This window comes from Esox lucius, chromosome 20 (assembly GCF_011004845.1).
Source record: "Esox lucius isolate fEsoLuc1 chromosome 20, fEsoLuc1.pri, whole genome shotgun sequence".
Classification (NCBI taxonomy): domain Eukaryota; kingdom Metazoa; phylum Chordata; class Actinopteri; order Esociformes; family Esocidae; genus Esox; species Esox lucius.
In genome coordinates, this window is record NC_047588.1 from 43,516,869 (window position 1) to 43,543,080 (window position 26,212).

At 43.1% G+C, this 26,212-nt stretch overlaps 1 protein-coding gene across 1 annotated transcript; it reads right to left on the reverse strand.

The window, feature by feature from the left end:
- Window positions 1-230: 230 nt before the first annotated feature.
- Window positions 231-24,833, reverse strand: tspearb (thrombospondin-type laminin G domain and EAR repeats b). The gene is made up of 12 exons (XM_013131099.3): window positions 24,760-24,833; window positions 19,946-20,169; window positions 19,612-19,838; window positions 18,913-19,003; window positions 18,476-18,635; window positions 7,493-7,624; window positions 7,176-7,408; window positions 4,980-5,169; window positions 3,043-3,272; window positions 1,624-1,802; window positions 807-908; window positions 231-668 (listed from the first exon to the last, which is right to left on the reverse strand). Exons 1-12 carry the CDS (start codon window positions 24,791-24,793, stop codon window positions 515-517), a joined length of 1,956 nt encoding a protein of 651 aa, XP_012986553.2. The 5' UTR covers window positions 24,794-24,833; the 3' UTR covers window positions 231-514.
- Between the last annotated feature and the right edge of the window lie 1,379 nt (window positions 24,834-26,212).

The following is a 26,212-nucleotide window of genomic DNA, read 5'->3' on the forward strand; positions in this document are numbered from 1 at the left end:
AAATTAAAGGAAAGTCCACAAACCTTTTGTTGTTCTCTCATATTGCAAAACACAGTTTTAAATGTAGGCCATTTAGCACATGCTCTAACTTTTCAGAGTGACAGAAGCAATTAGGCTTAACTGTCCTGCTCAGGAACTCAACTTTCAACTTGCCATCTCAGGATTTGATCTAATAACCTATTGGTCACAGGTCAGATATTGTCACCGCTAGGCTATATGTCACCTGACTGTTTTAATATTTCTGACCTTTTAGACAACATGTCAGCGGTATTTAATCTGAATATATATTTCTGTGTAACTAGGGGTTATTCAATAACATTGAAGTATGATGGATCTCCTCCCTCTTCAGTCAGGCTTGACTGCAAAACTGTGTCTTCACAACAGAACATCACTGTCTCTTTATAGTTCCTGACAAAGGCCTCGCAGCTGCTTTCGACTGAACATGCCGCAACCAAAATAATTATGCTACAAACTAGTTATTTGAAGAGTGCCGTCGTTTTGGTCTCTTGAGGGGTCAGTATGTGTTGAGCTTGAAGACTTTAGACAGGGGGGAGGTAGCGCTGGAGTAGATAAGGAAGGATCCCTCTGTAGTGTTGAAGTATTCCCAGTCGGTACAGCCTGTGGTCGGCAGCTTGTGTACAGGGACAAAGCCCTCATAGCCCTGCCACCTGCAGGGACAAGCACACCAATCATGTTATTCAAAGTCACCGTATTCAACAAGGCAACACACTTATTTAACCAGCAGGCCTCTTTACATTATACCACACAAAACTGTCTGTTAGAAAAATATCCCACTAAGTCACGACCTGTATATAACACTGTTTAAAGAGAAGGAGGCTCCGTCGTGAGAATTGGCCACCACCAGGAACTTGTCTTCGCCCACAGAGAAGAACTCCCAGTCCACGGCACTGCATGGGTCAAAACACCAAAGGTCAATCAAAGAGCATGCCCAAGTGTCCCGCCCCTGTGGGCCCAAGTGTCCCGCCCCTGTGGGCCCAAGTGTCCCGCCCCTGTGGGCCCTAGTGTCCCGCCCCTGTGGGCCCAAGTGTCCCGCCCCTGTGGGCCCAAGTGTCCCGCCCCTGTGGGCCCTAGTGTCCCGCCCCTGTGGGCCCAAGTGTCCCGCCCCTGTGGGCCCTAGTGTCCCGCCCCTGTGGGCCCTAGTGTCCCGCCCCTGTGGGCCCTAGTGTCCCGCCCCTGTGGGCCCAAGTGTCCCGCCCCTGTGGGCCCTAGTGTCCCGCCCCTGTGGGCCCAAGTGTCCCGCCCCTGTGGGCCCAAGTGTCCCGCCCCTGTGGGCCCTAGTGTCCCGCCCCTGTGGGCCCTAGTGTCCCGCCCCTGTGGGCCCTAGTGTCCCGCCCCTGTGGGCCCTAGTGTCAATCACTTCCTGAACAAATGTTTAACGGAGGCTTCAAAATATCAACTTCTGCATATGACCCAACCTCTCTGATTTGGATGCTACACGATTCAAATTTTAAACATGTAAAATAAATAAATAATAATTTTTCAGCAGCTGACATAGGGAATGATTAGGGTTATTTTCACTTTGGCCCAGATTTGAACAGGCAACCTTTTGGCTACAGGTCAGATGTTCTAACCTCTAGGGTACCTGCCACCCCAGTGGGCTACCTGTTTGTCAGAATGTCTTGGAACTTGATGAAGGTCTGTGTCATCATGTTCAACTCGTAAATGGTTGAGTTGATAGTGTAGAGACTTGGACCTCTGTTGTTCAACATCTGACCGTTAGCCACCGCCAGGAAGTACCGGTTCCCTATCTGGAACATCTCCCAGTCCGTTGCTCCCACCGTCTACAGGATGGGGGGTTAGATGTGGGGGGTTGGATGTGGGGGTTAGAGACACAGGAGCATATTCATCTTCTATATTAATGGGAAGACGGGAATTTAAAACACTTAAAACACTGTTATAACACGGTTGTGGACTCTTTCCCAAATGGTTGTGAACGCATGGCGAATGGTGAAATCCAAGTTAAATGAGTCATCATCCTATGTACACAACAACATCACCCCTTCACCGCATGCGAGACTTCTGAAAGGCGTTTGGTGTCTGAGCTGGGGGGAATTCCAGGGCTGACAGTTGTGTTTGAAGCCACAAACAGCTGTTTTGACAGGTAAGTTGGGTCGGTCAGAGAGCTGATTACGGAGAGACTGACAAATTGCACCTAATTCCCGAGCTGGTACACTATGGACCTATGGGTAATGTGCAAACTCCTCACATGAAACACTCACGTGAGACCCTGAAACCATCTAAGAGTGTCATAAAAACCAAAAGCCATAAACCCAGAGCTGTGATGTATAAGAGCCAGTTAAAATACATCACACTATTATGAGTCAGCTGGGAGCAAACTGGTGAAAACACTCGGTCTCTACTTTTATCATAGAATCTGACTTAACTTTAATTTTGGTTTAGTCGAGTACACTAGACATCATCTATCATGGTGTGATTAGGTCACTTTACCTGAATGTGAATGTATTCCTATGACTCAATGTTAGTTAAGAATCTGGGAAGCTCCACACAGCTGATGAGGATGTAATCCTAGAGGCTACATGGTCTGAGTCTGACAACCTGATAGTAACTCTATCTGTGGTGAATGGGTCTCCTGACCTTGTAGCGTCTCTCTAAAGGTCTCAGTTTGTTTCATACTGAACACTCACAGACACTGTGTTTCATACTGAACCCTCACAGACACTGTGTTTCATATTGAACCCTCACAGACACTGTTTCATACTGAACCCTCACAGACACTGTTTCATACTGAACCCTCACAGACACTGTTTCATACTGAACCCTCACAGACACTGTTTCATACTGAACCCTCACAGACACTGTTTCATACTGAATGCTCACAGACACTGTGTTTCATACTGAACCCTCACAGACACTGTTTCATATTGAACCCTCACAGACACTCTGTTTCATATTGAACCCTCACAGACACTGTGTTTCATACTGAACACTCACAGACACTGTGTTTCATATTGAACCCTCACAGACACTGTTCTTGATAGCTGCTCACTATCAGTATCTCACCTTGATGGACTGAAAGGGCCGGAATGTTCCTCCCAGCCAGATGTAGATGGTTGAGTTGATGTTGGTGGAGGTACCATTCAGGGTGTTGGCTACGACTAGGAACTGGTACGGGCCGACAGAGAAGAACTCCCAGTCATACGCGCCAGACGTTCCGATGGTCTGGTTCACCTCAAACACCTTGGTGCCGGGGTTCCAGCGGTAGATCACACTGTCAATGTTGTGGTTGTCGCCTGGATGAGAGGTTTTTAGTAAGTTCAAACCTAAAGGGTACCTTTCAACAGATGATTAACCGATTAGTCTATAATGCGTCTTTGACAGCCTCTCAGGTAAGGGACCACAAAACCCCCACTAAACCTAGGAGATATTCTGGTTAAACTTATTTTTGAGAGACAACATTTCAATCAGTAGATGTTCTATAGATACACTGCAAGAGAAATTGCCAATGGAACAAGACGATTTCACTATGTTTGAGGAGATATTAATTTGTTATTATTGTTTTGTTTATTGCATTAGTAGTTGGTCATTGTAAATAATCCTGCCCATATTAGCACCTGTTGTATATTTTAGAGACAGGAAGTAAGGCCTAAGTATGGAAATGTTAGGGAGACTTTATAGGCTGACACATGTTGACACACTCCCTCACTTGTCGTTTATTAACACGTATTACTTATTCTAATTTTGTTTTCTTTTATTATGATTTTTTAAGTATAATGTTTGGGATTCTGCAGAAAAAATATTTCTAATATTTATTTTTACTTTCTGTTGATGTGCGTCTCAAAACATTAAAACAGTTTCCCTGAGCTTTTGGAATTGCAGCAATGGGTCTGAGACTCAAACAGTCACATGTGTTTGACCGTTTTGGAATAGTCTTGAAGCCAGTTAGCCTGGGCTAACATGGTGCTGAGGTTAGCAGAGTGCTAGGTAGGTGCTGGCCAGGTGCTTGCTGGGTACTGGCTGGGTGCTAGCTGGTTCCTAGATGGGTGATGGCTGTGTGCTTGTTGGTTGCTAGCCAGGTACTAGCTGGGTATTGGCCAGGTACTAGCTGGGTACTGGCTGGGTGCTTGCTGGTTCCTAGATGGGTCCTAGCTGGGTGCTAGCTGGTTCCTAGATGGGTGCTAGCTGGGTTCTAGCTGGGTACTGGCTGGGTTTTAGCTGGGTACTGGCTAGGTGTAGGCTGGATGCTAGCTGGGTTCTAGCTGGGTACTGGCTGGGTTTTGGCTGGGTACTGGCTAGGTGCAGGCTGGATGCTAGCTGGGTTCTAGCTGGGTACTGGCTGGGTTTTGGCTGGGTACTGGCTAGGTGCAGGCTAGATGCTAGCTGGGTTCTACCTGGGTACTGGCTAGGTTTTGGCTGGGTGCCAGTTGGTGCAGGTGCACAGGCTGCACTGCTGTTAGATTTGTAGATCCTTTCTGCTCTGCAAGGACTGTTAGATCTCTGGTTAGATACACGAAAAGCTCTCCTTTATGGGCCTTCATGTTACAGGCCTGTATTGGGCCTCCAGAGCTTTGATCAATGGAAGAGAGGGCCCGCCATAACTTCACAGGAAGGGAAGGGAGGGAAAGGTGTGCACGGAGACAGGATGCCAACAGCCACAGGAATGGCAAATCAAAGATAATCTGATCCAGACCCACAAAAACACCCAAGTGGAGAGCAGCCCGGCTGAATGGGAGGAACGAGTAAGGTGATGGGAATAATAACATGAAAAGCGTAGTTAATTTTCAACCTCTTTCTTGGCTTTTATACATGCTGGACGCAATCATGCTAGAAATCTTTTACAATCATGAACCTCGCTGACATGTTGGATTCATCTGTGTTAAATCCCTCCACAGCCGACTGTGCAACCATTACCTACTGACACACTGTATTGTACCCTATCCCTCGTGATTGGCCAGGAACATACCCCACCTATTCTATGACTAGACAGAAATATACTCTACCTTGTCTGTGATTGGCCACAACCAGGAAATGTTCTTCTTGTATGGTGAAGGCCTCCCAGTCCTGAGCACAGTGTGTTTCCAGGGTCTGATAGAGCAGAAACTTAAGTTTCCTGCTGTTCCACCTGTAGATCATTGACTCTTCCCGCTCTCTGCCAGGCTGACCCTTGAAGTTGGCCACTGCCAAGAACATCTGATCAGGGACCAACAGAAATTACAGAACTGAGAGTGGAACATATGTGTGTAGAGTAGTAACGTCCCAATGTAACCAATAGAACTACAAATTTTAATGACCTATTTCAACCAGCGGAACTAATAGAACTAAGAATTTTAACATCCTATTTCAACCAGCGGAACTAATAGAACTAAGAATTTTAACATCCTATTTCAACCAGCGGAACTAATAGAACTAAGAATTTTAACATCCTATTTCAACCAGCGGAACTAATAGAACTAAGAATTTTAACATACTATTTCAACCAGCGGAACTAATAGAACTAAGAATTTTAACATCCTATTTCAACCAGCGGAACTAATAGAACTAAGAATTTTAACATCCTATTTCAACCAGCGGAACTAATAGAACTAAGAATTTTAACATCCTATTTCAACCAGCGGAACTAATAGAACTAAGAATTTTAACGTCCTATTTCAACCAGCGGAACTAATAGAACTAAGAATTTTAACGTCCTATTTCAACCAGTGGAACTAATAGAACTAAGAATTTTAATGTTCTATTTCAACCAGCGGAACTAACAGAACTAAGAATTTTAATGTTCTATTTCAACCAGAGGAACTAACAGAACTAAGAGTAGTAACGTCTCATTTCAACCAGTGGAACTAATAGAACTAAGAATTTTAACGTCCTATTTCAACCAGTGGAACTAACAGAACTAAGAGTAGTAACGTCCTATTTCAACCAGTGGAACTAACAGAACTAAGAGTAGTAACGTCCTATTTCAACCAGTGGAACTAACAGAACTAAGAGTAGTAACATCCTATTTCAACCAGTGGAACTAACAGAACTAAGAGTGGTAACGTCCTATTTCAACCAGTGGAACTAACAGAACTAAGAGTAGTAATGTTCTATTTCAACCAGTGGAACTAACAGAACTAAGAGTAGTAACGTCCTATTTCAGCCAGGGTGTATAAACTGCTCAGTTAGCTGTACACACAGAACAGCAACATCTGCCTTCACATCAAACAAAATGACAAGAAGAGAAAAGAAGAGCACACTGAGCCAGAAAACACCAAGGCAACGTCAAAAAGGGCCCCTTATTCCCATCGGGCCCTGTGAGTTAGTAGTGCACTATGTAGGGGGGCGGGAAACTGTTTGGGACACAGGGGTGATAATTGCATACTTAGAGTTAGATACTGAGGGGAAGTGGGAGGAGTCAGTCATAAATCCCCACTATAACATCAGAAAAAATTTATTTCTGTGATTTACAACATCACCACATCAAACGAATGCTGGAACTGAAAGCAGCTGTGGACGTGACCTGCTAAACAGTGGTATGTGTTTGGTGTTGTGTGGTTCTGTGTACTCTGATGTTATGTTGTGTAGTCAGATGTTATGTTGTGTAGTCAGATGTTATGTTGTGTTGTGTATTCTGACCATGTGTTGTGTAGTCGGATGTTGGGTTGTGTAGTCGGATGTTGGGTTGTGTAGTCGGATGTTGTTTTGTGTAGTCAGATGTTGTGTTGTGTAGTCTGATGTTGTGTTGTGTAATCTGATGTTGAGTTGTGTAGACAGATGTTGAGTTGTGTAGACAGATGTTGTTTTGTGTAGTCAGATGTTGTGTTGTGTAGTCTGATGTTGTGTTGTGTAGTCTGATGTTGTGTTGTGTAGTCTGATGTTATGTTGTGCAGTCTGATGTTGGGTTGTGTAGTCTGATGTTATGTTGTGCAGTCTGATGTTGGGTTGTGTAGTCTGATGTTATGTTGTGTAATCTGATGTTGTGTTGTGTAGTCTGATGTTGAGTTGTATAATCTGATGTTGAGTTGTGTAGTCTGTTGTTGAGTTGTGTAGACTGATGTTGAGTTGTATAATCTGATGTTGAGTTGTGTAGTCTGATGTTGAGTTGTGTAATCTGATGTTGAGTTGTGTAATCTGATGTTGAGTTGGGTCATCTGATGTTGAGTTGTGTCGTCTGATGTTGTGTAGTTGTCTAGATAACTAGTAGTACCACACACACTCACCTTGCTGCCCACTGTGAAATATTTCCAGGCACGAGCCTCATAGGTGGTGATGTTTTGATAAAGTTTGAACTTCCCATCAACCCACTTGTAGATTCCGGAGCCTGGCTGGGCTGCTTTATTGGCCGTGGCAGCGAACAGTCCTTGAGATGGAATGTGGAACACCTCCACGTCGAAGGTCTCTGAGTTGGTGTAGAGGTCCTGGTAGTCTTCAACGTAGTCCAGACGCCTTTTCTCTGTGGACGACAGATAAAGGACACTGTTTGTACATGCAGGACGTTTGTGCTGTGGTAATGGGACTGAACAGAGACCTATCTCACCTTGGAGCAGAGGAATCCAGACCAGGCCATCACACAGGAACAGGCCCTTCTTCAGTGTGTCAAACCATAGCTTTCCCTGCTCTGCCTTGGAGCACGGAGGCTGGCTCCCCAGGGTGACCTGCACTTCAGCTTCTGAGGGGAAGCACAAAGAGCTTTGGGTTTACTTCACCACAGCACAGTTAGGGTATGTGACGTTTCCATAGTGATACTGCTTCTAAATATACTGTAACTATATATACAGCTCCTAAATATATTGTTACTATAGATAATGGTCCTAAATATACTGTTACTATATATACAGCTCCTAAATATACTGTTACTATATATACAGCTCCTAAATATACTGTTACTAAATATACAGCTCCTAAATATACTGTTACTATATGTACAGCTTCTAAATATACTCTTACTTAATATACAGCTCCTAAATATACTGTTAATATAGATAATGCTTCTAAATATACTGTTAATATATATAATGCTCCTAAATATACTGTTACTATATATACAGCTCCTAAATATACTGTTCCTATATATACAGCTCCTAAATGTACTGTTACTATATATACAGCTCCTAAATGTACTGTTACGGACATTATCGGCATATTAACAATCCAACTGTTATTTTAAGTAATACGCCAATAACCCTTTCTTTACAGAACAATTACTATATATATTTACAGAACAATTACTATTACTATATAATTGATACAGTATTTTTTCAGTTTTTTGAAATGACAATAAATATTTGTAATTAAATATGAAGCACATTATACAAAGGTTTATGTCCATACTAACAACTTAACAATTTATTTTGTCATTTTAAGGTAAATCTTATTAGTTGTATGTTTATGTGTAGCCTACTTATAAGATCAAACTCTGTAATTCTAGGTACAAATTTAGCAAACTTTTTTAATTGCATGAAACATAATGTATTGTTGTATAGCCAGTGGAGGAAAAAAAGAGTAAAGAATATTAATTATTCTTTTGACATTTTGAATGCAGTTAAGTCAAGACAAAAACATTTATGTAGCGCTTTAAACACAACACAATTAATCCAAAGTGCTTTACAGAGAAAATGGTAAACAGAGATGAAAAAAGCACATCATTACACATGCACTCATATGGCATACTCACAGCTTAAAGTATTTGTAATTATGTTACCTGACTAGAATGTGAATGTATTATGTATATAATAATCTCATGTTCATATCAGTGCCCTGAGGAAGAGTGTGTGAGAGAACAATAGAGTGAGGCAAGTTACACTGAGACATACTGACACTATTGAAACTAGAAAAAGCAGTACATGGAGAAAATGTTTTGAAAGTACTGGAACATATCCCAGTATGCACTGGGTGGAAAGCAGCATCACAGAGCTAACAAACTTAATTCATCCAAATGTGCGTGTCTTGATATTATGGAAATCAGAGTCCCTGGAAGAAACACAAGGAGAACGTGCATGCAACACCCAGAAAGGACCAGAGTTGAAGTTTAACCCAGGTCCTTCTTGCTGTGAGGTGAGGTGCTAACCACTGAGCCATCATGCCACTGTGATTGTCTATCTGTATCTTGTTTGAAACTAGTTAACTGGCCAGGCTAGCCTAGCTTGAGAGGAAAAACGTGGCTCGCTGATGAAAAGTAACTGTCATACTTTTCTTAAGTCGGTCACACTGCCAGTAATAACTCAGTGTTTTATGGCAGCTTACTTTTTTTTGTAAATACTTTTATCCTAGCTGGATGGCTTAATATTTTGTTGTAGTACATGCATGTTCTAATTACATATGTTATTTGAAATATAGCTGTAGTTTTGATTTGCCCTACTCCATGGATATTACACTGATGTTGTTTATGGATATGTAAGCATCTTCATGTTTATGGAAAGCGTAGCAGTTTACTTGCTAACGTTTTTACGGAAGACAACTAGCCATTATGAAACGACAGGGATAGGGACACATTCACAGCTTCTTCACATAAAGAAGCCAACATATGGTGGTTAATCATTGTAAGAGTGGGTATCATAGTTGAATTTTCTTCCTGTAGGACCTTGCCACAGCCTATCCCACCCTAGTTAGCTTGATCAGCTTGGTCAGATATCATCTGTTTTACATCAACACCTGTTCTTTCCATCCAAAATGTGAACCAAGCAATACACTTTTTATAAGTTGTAATGAATCAAAATGTATGCAAAGTTCCATGTACTTAAATACAGAATATATACATTAACTGATACTAATTCTAATTACAGAGACATGCTCATCAGGGCAAGGTGATGATTGTCAGAGGGGAAAGTTAGTACAAAAAGCATACTCAGAGGATGAATGTGATCGTGAAGGAGACATTTTTAAGAAATGTATTTTTGTGTGTGTTTTCCCCTCATGATCCTGTCGTTTTGGGAATGAGAAGTCTCCTGCCACAAGATCTTCAGAGGCATTGAGCATTCATGTCATCCTGACATAAAGACAGTGAATGGATACCATGTACACTAGTGACCATATTATTGCCAATTCATCTGTACATTTTATTTGTTTTCTCAAGAATTGACAATAACCTTTTTGTGGGAGGAAAAGTGATCACAGAGGCAGAACATGCAAACTCTGCACAGAGGCACCAGTCTGGCTCAAACCCTTCAGACAACATTTTACTCATGCTGTTCTTGAGATATATGAATTTGTTCATGATAGACAAACAATTCGCTGGCTACACAATTAACTCATCTTTTCACTTGAAGTCAAAGTAAGTTATCGTCACCTGTATTGATAGTTATTGTATCAATGTCATTCACAAATGGCTAATAAGCTGTTATAACAGCCAGTGGCAAAAGCAATAGTTCATAGATGCTATTTGTGCTGCAGGTAAACTTAATAAGAAGCGTTAGTCAGTTTAACACAATGCGTAATGGTGTCTAGTGAAAAATTACTGGATAATAAGCTTTTATAACAGCCAGTGGCAAATGTCATACAATTCATAGATGCTATTTGTGGTGGAAGTAAACTTAATAAGAAGCGTTAGTCAGTTTATAACAATGCGTAATGGTGTCTAGTGAAAAATTACTGGATAATAGGCTTTTATAACAGCCAGTGGCAAATGTCATACAATTCATATATGCTATTTGTGTTGGAAGTAAACTTAATAAGAAGCGTTAGTCAGTTTAACACAACGCTCAATAGTGTCATATTGAAACTCAGCGTGATGTTAAATGATCTACAATTGTATGTGGGGACACACCTCTGTTCGAATCCAGGGAGGGCATCAACAATCATCACTTTTTATTGCAGGCAGGATGAACTTGGCTTGACACATCTGTGATAATTGTCCATTTTAGTGAATCCACGTCTTCCTTATTTTGGTGATTCACATTTTTCTGGCGGGGGTGCTGACATGCATTAAGTTTGATTAAGGAAATGGTAAAATATGAAATCCTACTTTTTAAGGACTTTTCAGTGAATCTTAGTGTCCTTATTTTTATTTTTCCCCCCTAGTTACACCAGGGATGGATCCAGCTGATTACTGACAATTTGGAGGAAGATTGTTCTTTATCTGCTACATTGCAGATTCATTGACCTTTTGTGTTATGTTTTGATTTTACTTTATTTGTAATTAAGTTTCCAATTGCACTTTAATTGACACAGTGAAGAAATTTTGCATTTCTTCAATATGTTTTCAGTTGAGGATATTTCACAGTAATCTTAAAGCTTATATTTTTTGTGAATTTTAAGAAACTTCTACTGTTAACCAGTACAGTAGTTTAAATATTCAATACATTTAAGGTTTGTACTGTAATTCTACAAAACTGGATTCATTATTGTATTTTAGATTGTACATTTTTAACATTACTCGACATATTTAAACATTAAATCTAAACACAATCAATGCAAGTTAAAGTTTGAGATTATTAAAATTTAGTCTTCCAAAATTATTTTACAGTCTTGAGCATGTGTTAACACTTTATTGAAGGTGTTTGTTTGGAATAATTATGAAGAAATCAGTCAAATGAAAAAGATTCTCTGCAGAACTTTTAGTGCCGCCCCTTTATTGAAGGGGTTTGATTGGAATAATTTAGGAAAAATCTGTAAAACCTTTAATGAAAATGTCTGTAAATTTATGTTTTTTGCCCATTATTTGAATTAGGATATTTAAGTTTAATTTTAGGGTATTTGTTTGGCAGCTGTTGCTGCTAGTCATTTGACAATTTTTTTTTACAGTGTAGGCCACAGTGCCTTTGGAAATGGGTTTCTAAACCATTGCTTTCTACTTCAGTATGATTGGGCTATATCTCTACATTCCACGCTAAATGTTTGTCAGATATTTAGTCATTCCAATTAATCCAATTAACCTTGATCTTCCAGAATCTGACTTTTTATCTGAACATAACCCAAAATGTAATGATGCTTTATTTGTGATTTATTCATGTTTTTAATTGCTTCTAAACATTGTTGAAAAATAAATTGTCAATTACTCAAAAGGGTATTGACATTGTTGTATATAAAAATGAAGGTATCCATAGCTTTTCACACATAAACTAAATCTGCAGTAGTCTGATGATTTGCTCCACAACCAAAATTGTCAAAATGTTGCAGAAACCCCCCGGCACGTGAATGCACGTTTGTAATCCTAAACACCCGCATAGAAATAAGATTTACCTGCGCGAACGTAACCTGCGATTATTATGCCCACCAGTGATGGATTTTCAAATGCAAAGGAAATAAATAAACTGTGATTGTAAACCTGTACTCTTAGCATAATGTAAATGACGTCAGCAGCCAATGATAACCAATGAACACAATCTTCAGAGAAGCGAAGCAAGCAGAATCACATGGCCTACTTTAAGGATGGAGTTGATGTGGCCGCCTCAAATGCAAATAATCATCATTTGGCAGAGTGCTTCCCAACACTCCTTTTATCCTCAAATGTCGTGGTAAATTCCAGATAATTGTTTATCTTGAAGGCAGTGCCATATTACAGCAATCTAACAAACAGTTGCCTAATCTATCAAACAATTCCTGTAAACGTTCTTCAGTGCAACTTGTCCTGGCTGTGCTGTTCGGTGCATTTGACAAATAAACCTTGACAAGATGTAACACCAGGCAGGCCTACTGCTTATCATTGTTCTGAGAATTATGCGTCGAGTAGATAACAAAAAAATGTTATAAGACACGACTAATATTATCGTAGATATACTGTCTTTACCAGCCATCCAACCAACCAAAACCAGAGAAGTTTAAACTGGTGCTTTCTCCGTCACTAATCTGGTTGTGCACCTCCACCTTCACGCATGATGATCACACACAACTGAGGCGCGCAATTCTTATTTTAATTTAAAATTACAATGTTTTTATAACATTAAATAATAAACTCAAACATACAACATGTCATCATTATTTCACGCACCTATTCTTTTTCAATTGAAGTAATCCAAAAGTAATCATATAATTTTTCTAAATAATCTGTAATCTGATTACAATATTTTAGTTGGCAATGTAACGGATTACATTTACAGTTTTTGCGTTTTTTGAGTAACAGATTACTTGTGATCCGTTACTCCCCAACTCTGGTTACTATAAAGACAGCTCCTAAATGTGATGTTACTATATATACAGCTCTGTACTACTATATATACAGCTCCTACATGTACTGTTACTATATATACTGCTCCTAAATGTACTGTTACTATGCATACAGCTCCTAAATGTACTGTTACTATGCATACAGCTCCTAAATGTACTGTTACTATATATACAGCTCCTAAATGTACTGTTACTATATATACAGCTCCTAAATATACTGTTACTATATCTACAGCTCCTAAATATACTGTTACTATAGATAATGTTCGTAAATATACTGTTACTATATATACAGCTCCTAAATATACTGTTACTATATATACAGCTCCTAAATATTCTTTTACTATATACACTGCTCCTAAATGTACTGTTACAATATATACAGCTCCTAAATATACTGTTACTATATATACAGCTCCTAAATGTACTGTTACTATATATACAGCTCCTAAAAGTACTGGTACTAAATTTATTGCTGATATGTATAGTGCTAATATATACTGCACCTTTATTTACTGCTCCTATATATACTCTATACTGTGACTACATATACAGTATTGCAATACTCTTACTGTATATACTGTTACTGTTTACTGCAATTACATATACTACTGTTACTACTACACTAGTGCTACTGTATACTGTACATACAAATTATTAAAGGCTTGGATTACAACACAATAAATCATGTAGGCTTTGTTTCCAGAAATGAATTATATACTGACTGTTTTATCTTGATGACATAACTGCTAGCAATAGCTTAGCTGGAGTGCTTCCAAATCAAAATGTCCGCCTTTCAGAAAGACAGGTCATAGTTGTAGCCAAAGGGAGAAAGCCCTGCCAAACCACACTGAATCACTAACAATGAATGTCAGGTGTAGACCAATAAGTAAGTCTTCAATTACATATTACGTTTTACGTCTCAGTGTCTCAGTGGAGTATTTTCCTTGGATCCCTCTGCTAAAATGTGAGTGAACAAAGTAGGCCATAAATACACAGGGTGCTGAATCCAAGAACGACCCTAACGTTGTGTAAAGGGACGCTCCGTGTTTCATCTTGTTGTGTGTTAGTCCCAAACAGCACACTTTTCTCAACACCCTGATCAGAGCGTTTCAGTCAAAAGCAGGGCGCTACATAGCGAAGAGTGTGCCGTTTAAGAGGCAGCTTGTCTCTCAGCAGAGCCTCAGTTTACACAACAACCCGCCCCCCTCACGTTACCCCTGAGAAACAGATGAAACAGCAGCCCCTCCCCCACTGTCAGAACCAGCACCAACCACTCAGATAGAGTTACCCGGATCACTGTACCATCACAACCCAACTGTTTACAGCTAACACAGTCTCAAATCAGCCCCTCCTGGAGGTAGAGAGACAGGCAGCCACCAGGCGCTGGGATTAGTTAGTTAAAACCATCAAATACCTGTAAAAAACACATGTGGGGAGGACTGCAACACATCACAAACTACAAAGGGAAGAATAGCCGGGATGCTCGTTCTCCTTCTCTGCACGGTTTGAGGTGACAAACACAATTCCTTTAGGGAGGCTGGCTGAGGACCAGGACGACTACCCTCTGTCCCTAACCACGGCTCACACACAGGGAACCATGGGAAGTCACCAGGGCCAGATGGCATTCCAGGCCGTGTCCTCAGGGGGAGCGCTGACCAACTAGCAGAGGTCTGTAGTCCCCTCCTGCTTCAAACAGACCACCATTGTCCCTGTACTGAAGAAACCTTCCATCACACGATACACCCCGCCCTCTCCCACCTGGTAAAAGGCAACACATATGTGAGGATGCTCTTCGTGGACAACAGCTCTGCATTCAACATCATTGTATCCACTAAGCCTGTTCCTAAGCTCACGACTCTGGGACTTAACATCTACCTTTGTCAGGTCCTGGATGGGGGCCTCAAGACATCTCTATGTGCCTTGGGGCCACAGTCAGGACCTGACCACAGAGGCCGCCTCCAGAGTAGCTTGATGGGGGGGGGGGGGCGCCCTACTACCACCCACGGAGGGGTGGGACGACGAGTGGTGAGCCAATGAGCCCCTCCTGTCACCACCTCCCACCTTTGCTCCAGCGCCTCGGGGGGGGTAGAGCCTCCACCTGTCCCAGCGCGACCTCCTGCTCCGGGGGCGGAACCTCCACCTGTCCCAGCGCCACGTCCTGCTCCAGGGGCGGAACCTCCACCTGTCCCAGCGCCACGTCCTGCTCCGGGGGCGGAACCTCCACCTGTCCCAGCGCCACGTCCTGCTCCGGGGGCGGAACCTCCACCTGTCCCAGCGCCACGTCCTGCTCCGGGGGCGGAACCTCCACCTGTCCCAGCGCCACGTCCTGCTCCGGGGGCGGAACCTCCACCTATCCCGGCATCATGTCCAGGTGGAGCCGACGCCTCTGCGGTCAGGTCCTGACTTTATGGCGTTATTGTTTCCTGTGTTTCTCCCAAATTAGATGCAGCCTTTTGTCTCTAATTGTCTCTAATTTTGTCCCTTTCAGATCTTTAGTTTGTCATTGTTCGTGTTGTTTGCCTCAGTTCTCGACTGTGCTTTTCTTTTTGTCGGGTTTCGTTCGTGTGGTTACATTAAAAGGGTGATACCCTCGCTCTGCGCTTCGTGTCCGTCTCCCTCAACCGTGACACCCTTTGCATTTGGATCCTGGACTTCCTGTGGGGCCGACCCCAGGTGGTGAGAAAGGGAGACCTCACCTCCTCTACACTGACCCTGAGCACTGGAGCCCCCCAGGGCTGCGTACTCAGTCCCCTCCTGTACTCCCTGTTCGTGCATGACTGCATGGCCACACTGTTCATGCCCCCATACACATCGATGGAGCTGAAGTGGAGAGAGTTTCTGAATTAATGTTCCTTGGTATGTTCATCAAAAAACGATTATACTTCCTGAGGACACTCAAGAATCAATCAATCAATCAAATGTATTTATAAAGCCCTTTTTACATCAGTCGCTGTCACAAAGTGCTTTTACAAAACAAAACATCCAGCATGAAACCCCAAGGAGCAAACAACAGTGTTGAAGCACAGTGGCTAGGAAAAATGTCCTAAAAGGGGCCAAGATTTTGAGCCTGGTACTAGGGAGGTGTGGGCCAAGACTTCATGTCCTCCTAAGTTTAAACGGAGAAGGAGACAAGAAAAATGTACAGAGTTCATTCCTTAGATTTACAAGGTTTTACAGTGGAGAAGGAGAACTGACCCTACTCCCCTAGCACAATAATATAGCAGTGTAAGACCTTGGGGCTGAAACAGGGGGGTCTGGTGACACTGTGGTCCTATCTGGGGGAGACCCTGGACAGGGTCCAACAGGCAGGAAGTCAATCCACCCACATTGCCAAGCATCAACCAAAGGGACATCAACCAATCACAACCACCCTGAAATGAGGGCCCAGTATTGCCAGCAAAGTTCACCCCAATTGCACAATAGGCGCAATGGAGAGACAACAAGCCAGTGACTCCACCCCCGAATGACATTGGAGAGAGGGGATCCCAGTGACTCCACCCCCGAATGGCATTGGAGAGAGGGGATCCCAGTGACTCCACCCCCGAATGGCATTGGAGAGAGGGGATCCCAATGACTCCACCCCCGAATGGCATTGGAGAGAGGGGATCCCTGTGACTCCACCCCCGAATGGCATTGGAGAGAGGGGATCCCAATGACTCCACCCCCGAATGGCATTGGAGAGAGGGGATCCCAGTGACTCTACCCCCGAATGGCATTGGAGAGAGGGGATCCCAGTGACTCTACCCCCGAATGGCATTGGAGAGAGGGGATCCCAGTGACTCTACCCCCGAATGGCATTGGAGAGAGGGGATCCCAGTGGTGATGAGAGCCCACCTGGTAAGACAGCATGGGTGGACAGTATCAAGCCTTTACGTTCATCTTCACACTCCTGGGCCAGACTCCACTTAATAATAGAACAATCACAGACCAAGAAGTTTAGCATGTCTGTAAAATCTCCCTCCAACTTCTACAGGTGCACCATTGAGAGCATCCTCCCAGGTTGCATTACTGCCTGGTACGACAGCTGCTTCTACAGGTGCACCATTGAGAGCATCCTCCCAGGTTGCATTACTGCCTGGTACGACAGCTGCTTCTACAGGTGCACCATTGAGAGCATCCTCCCAGGTTGCATTACTGCCTGGTACGACAGCTGCTTCTACAGGTGCACCATTGAGAGCATCCTCCCAGGTTGCATTACTGCCTGGTACGACAGCTGCTCCGCTGCAGACCTCAAGTCCCTCCAAGGAGGGGGGTGAAGTCTGAGGAGCGCATCATCGGCTGCCCTCTTCCCTCCATGCAAGGCATCTACCATACATGATGCCTGAGGACAGCATGGAACATCACCAAAGATCTCAGCCACCCAGGCCTTGGTCTGATCACACTGCTGCTGTCTGGTAGACGCTACCGGAGCATTAGGGTACACACTTCCAGACTCACAGATTTTCCCCACAGGGCACAAGACTCCTCAACCAGTAACACTGATCCATGATCATACTGATCACACATGAACATTCCAGATGCTCTGATGTCCTTTCAGGTACTTTTAATGTACATTAGAATATTCCTTTGCATGTACCATTCATTAGCAGATAACACTCATATGTATCTATAATATTCAATAGTTCTACCCATATTGTGCATTTTCCCAATCCTACAAGTTCCTGCTTGTTTTTCTACTACCACTTTGCTGCTAGTTTTTCAGTACTCTTTTTAAATCGCTGCTAGTTTTATAGTGTTATGACTATTATCACCTTATTTTATTTTTTTTGCTCTATATTTTGCTTTATATATTTGTCTGCTGCCATGTCAAAAGAATTTCATCATGCAGGATGACGCTGTCATTTGATACATTTGACAAAACAGACTTGAAACTTGATATTGAATCACGAGGAAAGAGTGGAACTAGGTGGTAATGTAGTTGACATAAGGAATGAGTGGAACTAGGTGGTAATGTAATAACCATTAGGATAGAGTGGAATTAGGTGGTAATGTAATTACCATAAGGAAAGAGTGGAAGTAGGTGGTAATGTAATTACCATAAGGATAGAGTGGAAGTAGGTGGTAATGTAATTACCATAAGGAAATAGTGGAAGTAGGTGGTAATGTAATTACCATAAGGATAGAGTGGAAGTAGGTGGTAATGTAATTACCATAAGGATAGAGTAGGACTGGGTGGTAATGTAATTACCATAAGGATAGAGTAGGACTGGGTGGTAATGTAATTACCATAAGGATAGAGTAGGACTGGGTGGTAATGTAATTACCATAAGGATAGAGTAGGACTGGGTGGTAATGTAATTACCATAAGGATAGAGTAGGACTGGGTGGTAATGTAATTACCATAAGGATAGAGTAGAACGGGGTGATAATGTAATTACCATAAGGATAGAGTAGAACGGGGTGATAATGTAATTACCATAAGGATAGAGCGGGACTACATGGTTCCCAGTGGGAATGAGGGGCATAGTGAGCAGGACCTGGGGGACGGACAGGACAGACAGCCTGGGGTATGAAGAGGGACACACCCTGGAGGTAGCATCTGATCCAGGCAGCAGAACCAGCTGGCGCAGGAGACCCTGTCACAGACAGAGAACAATGTTATTTTACAGACCATGTTTTGAGTCTTTGCCATAACGGCATATGGCCTGGTTTAGAAACCAGAACAGTTTGTCACTGCTAAAAAGGTATCACTGGACTAACCTGGTTCTTTTGAATATTTGTTTGGTGCTGTGGTATAGATTCTCTAGTAATGTTACAGTATGTCAAGACAACCCAATCAGATATAGAAGCTGGACAGGAATTGAAAAAGAAAAAGAAAAAAATATTTCAAAAAGAAACTATGAGGGAACTCACAGAAAAAAGTCCTTTCCATCGCCTCCTGCTGCCGATGTAGAACCTTGAGTTGAGAGTGCAGAGGTCAGAGGGAAATGGCTGCTCACACACCCTGCAAGGAAGACAATGACCGGACACCTGAACAACTAGACACCTGAACACCCAGACACCTGAACACACAGACACCTGAACACACAGACATCTGAACAACTAGACATCTGAACACCCAGACATCTGAACACACAGACACCTGAACACACAGACATCTGAACACCTAGACACCTGAAAACACAAACACCTGAACACACAAACATCTGAACAACTAGACACCTGAACAACTAGACACCTGAACACCTAGACACCTGAACACACAGACACCTGAACACCTAGACACCTGAACAACTAGACACCTGAACACTCAGACACCTGAACACTCAGACACCTGAACACACAGACATCTGAACACACAGACACCTGAACACTCAGACACCTGAACACACAGACATCTGAACACCCAGACACCTGAACAACTAGACACCTGAACACACAGACATCTGAACACCTAGACACCTGAACACACAGACATCTGAACACACAGACACCTGAACACTCAGACACCTGAACACTCAGACACCTGAACACACAGACACCTGAACACTCAGACACCTGAACACATAGACACCTGAACACCCTGTCAGTGGGGTTGACATAGTAACGTACAGCTCTAAAGCCCTCCCACAGTCCACAGTAAGGGTGGCGTAGCGCCCGGTGATGGCCAGGACCAGAGTGTGCCAGTGATTATCCGCCAGCTGCACTGCCCTAAAGGTAATGCATTTTCTGCCCATTGGGCCCTGGAAGAGGAAGTGGAGTCTCTCCTGGGAGACACGTAGACCAATGAGGAGCCGGTCTGATTCCTCTTCCACCAATGAGAGGATGTACTCATTCCTCTGCAGGGGGAAACAATGATTTTAGATAACATATCACAGTCGGCACATGTTGTTCTAATGAAGATGCTTGTATGGTTTTAATATTTAGTGTTGTTGGTTGACTTCACCTTGTTGCTGAGACGTGGGGTTTTGAGTGTGACCACGATGGAGAACTCAGAGGGGAAGTAATCACAGTTGGTGAAGAGCTGTGAAGCTGAGAAGCTCAGGGCCTCCTGAGAACCAGCTAGCTGCAGGCCCCGCGCCCCCTGGGACTGAACCATGTGGACATCACTCAGGGGTTTGTTCCCGCCAGCCGGTAAGACCTGGGACAGGAAGTCAAGAGGCAACAGATCTACAGATAGGAGGGAGGGAGGAATGCCCCAAAACAGAAACATACTTTAATCAAGATGCTTGTCTGTAAAGGGATACAGGTTGTAAAGACTAGAAATTGTCAGAAAAAGATTCTGCTGCCAGAAGACATGAACATCCATTCTGTGGACATCATATTCTCCTGATGCTGTGAAAGGGTTTACTAGATACACTGCAGCCAAGCTGTAGTGAGATAGTCAGTGGTCCAGAATAGGTTTCATGATGGAAGTATAAGCTCATTAATGCAAATCAGTCTGCATGCAAATTAGTTGGAGAAGATATGAGCATAAATGGAATAGAGGTGAATAGAGATCAGCATAGATGGGGGAGATCAGAGAATCTCTAGAGATATCAGCACCGAGCCTTCAATCAGAGATACGGAAGAGAAGCACACTGGTTTCAGTAAGTGCTAAAAAGAGCACACTTTAAATGTAAAGTATTCTGTCTAAGTGAATAAGAATCAGGGTTCCAGTTCTGTTTTGTTTTACCTCAATGATCTGAAGAAATCATTAGAGAGAGAGGGATCCAGAGAGAGAGAGACAGAGAGGGTACTCAATGGATCACATTTCAAAGAGAAGTGAACAGAAACAAAGTCAACACAGCAAAACAAGCTTTTTGAGACGCGAAACATCCCTGTCAAAATACGTCAGCTCCTTTATCATCATAAGTCAAGTGTTATTGAATGCCCACATAGTAGGCAGACTGAGTTCCAGGTAAATGTGCTTTTGACCTGAACATTTCATACGTGCTTTAACAGGTCATTATACTTGCCTTATACATGCAGTCCCTTCTATCTTTCAGTCAGGTTCTAGTCAACGGTTCATACAGCTGTATGTTTTGATGGAGAACATCTACTGTGATGCACAGAGATAGCTCTTACTGAATGCAGTCATTCGGTGGACACTCTCATCCAATCTGATTGATAGTCAGTTCATTCACAACAATGTAATTCATTAATCTGAACAGTTCAAGACATTCCAGGTTCCTCTCGCCTCTCTGGAACAGACTGCATTGTAGTTGCTAGGGCCATACTATCTCTGTGTCTGTGATGTCACTATCATTTTAGCGATGGGAACACAGGACAATATTGCCCTTTTTGGCAGCGGCATGGAAAGGTAAGATGCCTTTCAGACTGTGGGTTGGAATGATATCATTCAGATTGCCTGCGGAAAAAGTATGATGTGATTTAGACTGGCAGTGGTAAGGAATGATGTGATTCCAACTGCCTCCTGTGAGGAATGATATCACTCAGACTGCCCACTGTAAGGAATGATGTGATTCCAACTGCCTCCTGTGTGGAATGACATCACTCAGACTGCCCACTTTAAGGAATGATATCATTCAGATTGCCCACTGTAAGGAATGATATCATTCAGATTGCCCACTGTAAGGAATGATATCATTCAGATTGCCCACTGTAAGGAATGATATCATTCAGATTGCCCACTGTAAGGAATGATATCATTCAGATTGCCCACTGTGAGGAAAGATACCACTCAGACTGCCTACTGTGAGGAATGATATCATTCAGATTGCCCACTGTAAGGAATGATATCATTCAGATTGCCCACTGTAAGGAATGATATCATTCAGATTGCCCACTGTAAGGAATGATATCATTCAGATTGCCCACTGTGAGGAAAGATACCACTCAGACTGCCTACTGTGAGGAATGATATCATTCAGATTGCCCACTGTGAGGAATGATATCAATCAGATTGCCCACTGTAAGGAATTATATCATTCAGACTGCCCACTGTAAGGAATGATATCATTCAGATTGCCCACTGTAAGGAATGATATCATTCAGATTGCCCACTGTAAGGAATGATATCATTCAGATTGCCCACTGTAAGGAATGATATCATTCAGATTGCCCACTGTAAGGAATGATATCGTTCAGATTGCCCACTGTAAGGAATTATATCATTCAGACTGCCCACTGTGAGGAAAGATATCATTCAGATTGCCCACTGTAAGGAATTATATCATTCAGATTGCCCACTGTAAGTAATGATATCATTCAGATTGCCCACTGTAAGGAATTATATCATTCAGACTGCCCACTGTAAGGAATTATATCATTCAGATTGCCCACTGTAAGGAATGATATCATTCAGATTGCCCACTGTGAGGAATGATAGCATTTAGATTGCCCACTGTAAGGAATGATATAATTCAGATTGCCCACTGTAAGGAATGATATCATTCAGATTGCTGTAATCTAAAACATGCCAGTGGTAAAGTTCTGATGTCATACAGACTGCCAGTGGTAAAGTTCTGATGTCATTCAGACTGCCAGTGGTAAAGTTCTGATGTCAATCAGACTGGCAGTGGTAAAGTTCTGATGTCATTCAGACTGCCAGTGGAATGCCCTATCACCTCAGCCTGTCTGGATACACTGTGTTGAGATAAATCAAATGAACCATATCCATTAATTCCATATCATTCCATTTCAGGTATGAAAGGGAACCAAGCTCCAATTCACATTTGGACATTTTATTTTGTTTTACTCCTGAATTGACCTGAATTTAAATGGAGCTTAACCCTGGTTAACAGTACAGACTAACAGACAGATGGACAGATAGAGGATAATGATTTTGGTCTGTGTTTTCAGGATGGATTCATTGGAACAAGTGCTAACCTGGAATCAAGCTAAAGCTAAATCAAGCCATCCCAAAATCAACACAGACAACAGTTTCTTTCAACAATTTCTGTTCTGTCAAATAATTTTATCTGACTTGTTTATTTTGACATGCAATGACCAATGGCTATCCATGGTTACAGAGTTTTGTGTACCAACAAAGGCTGCCCTTCTTGTGTTTGGCAGTCATTAAAAATAGCATACTAGCTTATAATGTAGCTGAGCCAGCAAGTGAAACTTCACATTAGAGATGCTGTTAATCAGCAGCCCTGTCTATCAGTAGCCCTGTCTGTCAGTAGCCCTGTCTTTCTGTCCATATGTCTGTCTTGAATGCGTTGAATGTTTTAGATTACAGCTCTATCTGTTTATCAGTCTGTCTGTCTGTCTTTAATACATTTTAATACAGCTCTGTCTGTCTGTCTGTCTATGTCTGTCTTCAATACATTTTAATACAGCTCTGTCTATCTGTATGTCTGTCTTCAATACGTTAAAGTACAGCCCGGTCCATCTGTGTCTCTGTCTGTCTTCAGTACATTACAATACAGCCCTGTCTGTCTGTCTGTCTATGTCTGTCTTCAATACATTACAATACAGCCCTGTCTGTCTGTCTGTCTGTCTGTCCATGTCTGTCTTCAATACATTACAATACAGCCTTGTCTGTCGGTCTGTCTATGTCTGTCTTCAATACATTACAATACAGCCCTGTCTGTCTGTCTGTCTATGTCTGTCTTCAATACATTACAATACAGCCCTGTCTGTCTGTCTGTCTGTTCATTTCTGTCTTCAATACATTACAATACAGCCCTGTCTGTCGGTCTGTCTATGTCTGTCTTCAATACATTACAACACACTTCTGCGAGTGTCTTGCTAACGTAGCAACCAGAAGAAAAGAACAGGAAGGTCACCGCACCGTATCCAAGGGAAATAGCTGCCTTCAAATCTCGAATCAAAAGTCTGTTATCTGCAAGGAAGCAGTACGGCAGTTCTATCTTTCTGTCTGTCCTTATCTGTGTCTGTATGTCTCTGTCTATGTTTGTATGCCTGTCTCAGTCTTTCTGTCTCTCTTTTTATTACTGTCTCAGTCTGCCTATGTCTCTGTCTGTCACTTTTGCTCTGTCTGTCTTTCTTGCTTTGTCTCTCTCTCTGAGTGTCTGTCTGCTCTGTCTCTGGCCCTGTCTGTCTCTTTATCTGTCTTCCACACTTCGTCTTCACTCATCACATGAATGTCACATTTCATTATTTTATATCCGTGTACTTGTTCCAGTGTTTGTTGTTTATCATACACCACAGAGCTATAACACAGAATAAATCGGTTATACACAAGGCACCTGACTCTAGCCCTGAGTGATAGCCCCTTCCCTGTCATCCCAGAGGATATTCTGGCCATAATAGGGGCTCCAGGGCTTCTTGTTTCTGTCATTATGTTCATGCTGAAATATTCCCAGTAGCATTGTTATACCTACTCTAACCAAAAGTTAGAAAGATATATCTGATACATCCCTGAAGGCTAGCATCAAGTGTTATCTAAAGTACTGAGGTTAGTGGTAAATAACCTAATATCCCACATGTTTGACATACTCAGATAACTAACTAGAGGTTCAATGGGGGCACATCTGACCTCATAATAATCCCTCTGCTTTTATTATTTCAACGTTTATTATCATTAAAGACCAGTAAGTAGCTTCTCAGACACTTTACATCAGATGTGCACGTTTGGACTTGCTCTGAAGCAATTTCACCTCATTCCTCTCTGACTTAAACCCGACAGTGTGTGAGCGGAGAGGAGAAGAACTGATCTCTCCGTTGTGACAGAATCTCTCTGCCTGAGACAATAAAGGTCCTATTTCAAACACGCCGTGGCTGTCGTCCTTAGAGAGATGAAGGGAGTGTTACCAAGTTGGTGAAAAGGTGAGGCTGGCGCTGACGTACCTGTGCAGGGTCTCCATCCCCCAGTCGGACCCATTCCCTCGGCCGACCGCGAGCAGAGAACAGACACAAACACACATAACAGCACCAGTTCAGACATCAGGACTCCCTTCACACTGGGCCTGGTTGATCCTGATCCCCACCAGCTCTCAAACCCAAATGGGCCCTCATGTCCCCCCTGGTCCCCTAGTCCAGGTCTTCCTTGGGTGGTTTCACCCCGCCCCAAAGCCCTCTGGGTCCTCAGCCTCCTTCACTTAGCAGACATCCACGGCAGCACCAGTAGAGAAGTCCATCCCCATGGAAGACTGAAGGACAAGTAGGACCATGTGGCTCGGACCAGCAAGATGTTCTGTCAGAGGAACCCACCCCCAACTGCTCCTCTGTTGCTCTGCTCCTCCCGTACCACGTTCAGGTCAGTTGAACAGGATCCTGGTGGTCCAGTAGAATTTGGTGTCTATGTGGTAGGAATCCAAAAAGGAAATTTAAAAAACCCATGCATTAGCCATTTCTGGTCTCACTGGGTTAAAATGTTCTTGTCATTGTAAATGTCTATAGTTAGTAAATAATTAGAGGCACACTGTGTCAGAAGAGTGCTCTCCCCTGTGATCTCTGCCTCTCAGTATGTGTGTCACCTGGGTAGAGACTGCAGAGCGGAGCAGAGGTGTTGTCCTTCCACACACATTTAAATGAGAAGAAATCAGCTGCTGAGAGGAGGGGTTGGAGTTGGAGAGACGAGGGGGAGAGGGAGGGGGAGAGGGAGGGGGAGGGGGAGATAGGAAGAGAATGAGGGAGAGAGAGAGAGAAGTTTGAGTTTCTGACAGAACCATCTCTCTCAGGTGTGTTGCTGAGCTGAGAGGAATTCCCCTGCAGAGAAAGGGGACTGGTGGGGGGGGTGGGTACTGGTGGGGGTGGTGGTGGGTGGGGGGCTAGTTGGGGCTGAATTGGTGATGGGGGGGTCTAGTGGGGGGGTGGGGGTTGAAGGGGTGATGGGGTGGGCTGAATGGGTGATGGGGGGTCTGGAGGGGGGGCTGGTGGGGGGGTGGGGGCTGAATGGGTGACCTCAACTCAACTCTCAAAACACACAAAGACGCACCTTAACCCTCAAACACACAAAGACACACCTCAACCTCAACCCTCAAACACACAAAGACACACCTCAACCTCAACCCTCAAACACACAGAGACACACCTCAACCTCAACCCTCAAACACACAAAGACACACCTCAACCTCAACCCTCAAACACACAAAGACACACCTCAACCTCAACCCTCAAACACACAAAGACACACCTCAACCTCAACCCTCAAACACACAGAGACACACCTCAACCTCAACCCTCAAACACACAAAGACACACCTCAACCTCAACCCTCAAACACACAAAGACACACCTCAACCTCAACCCTCAAACACACAAAGACACACCTCAACCTCAACTCTCAAACACACAAAGA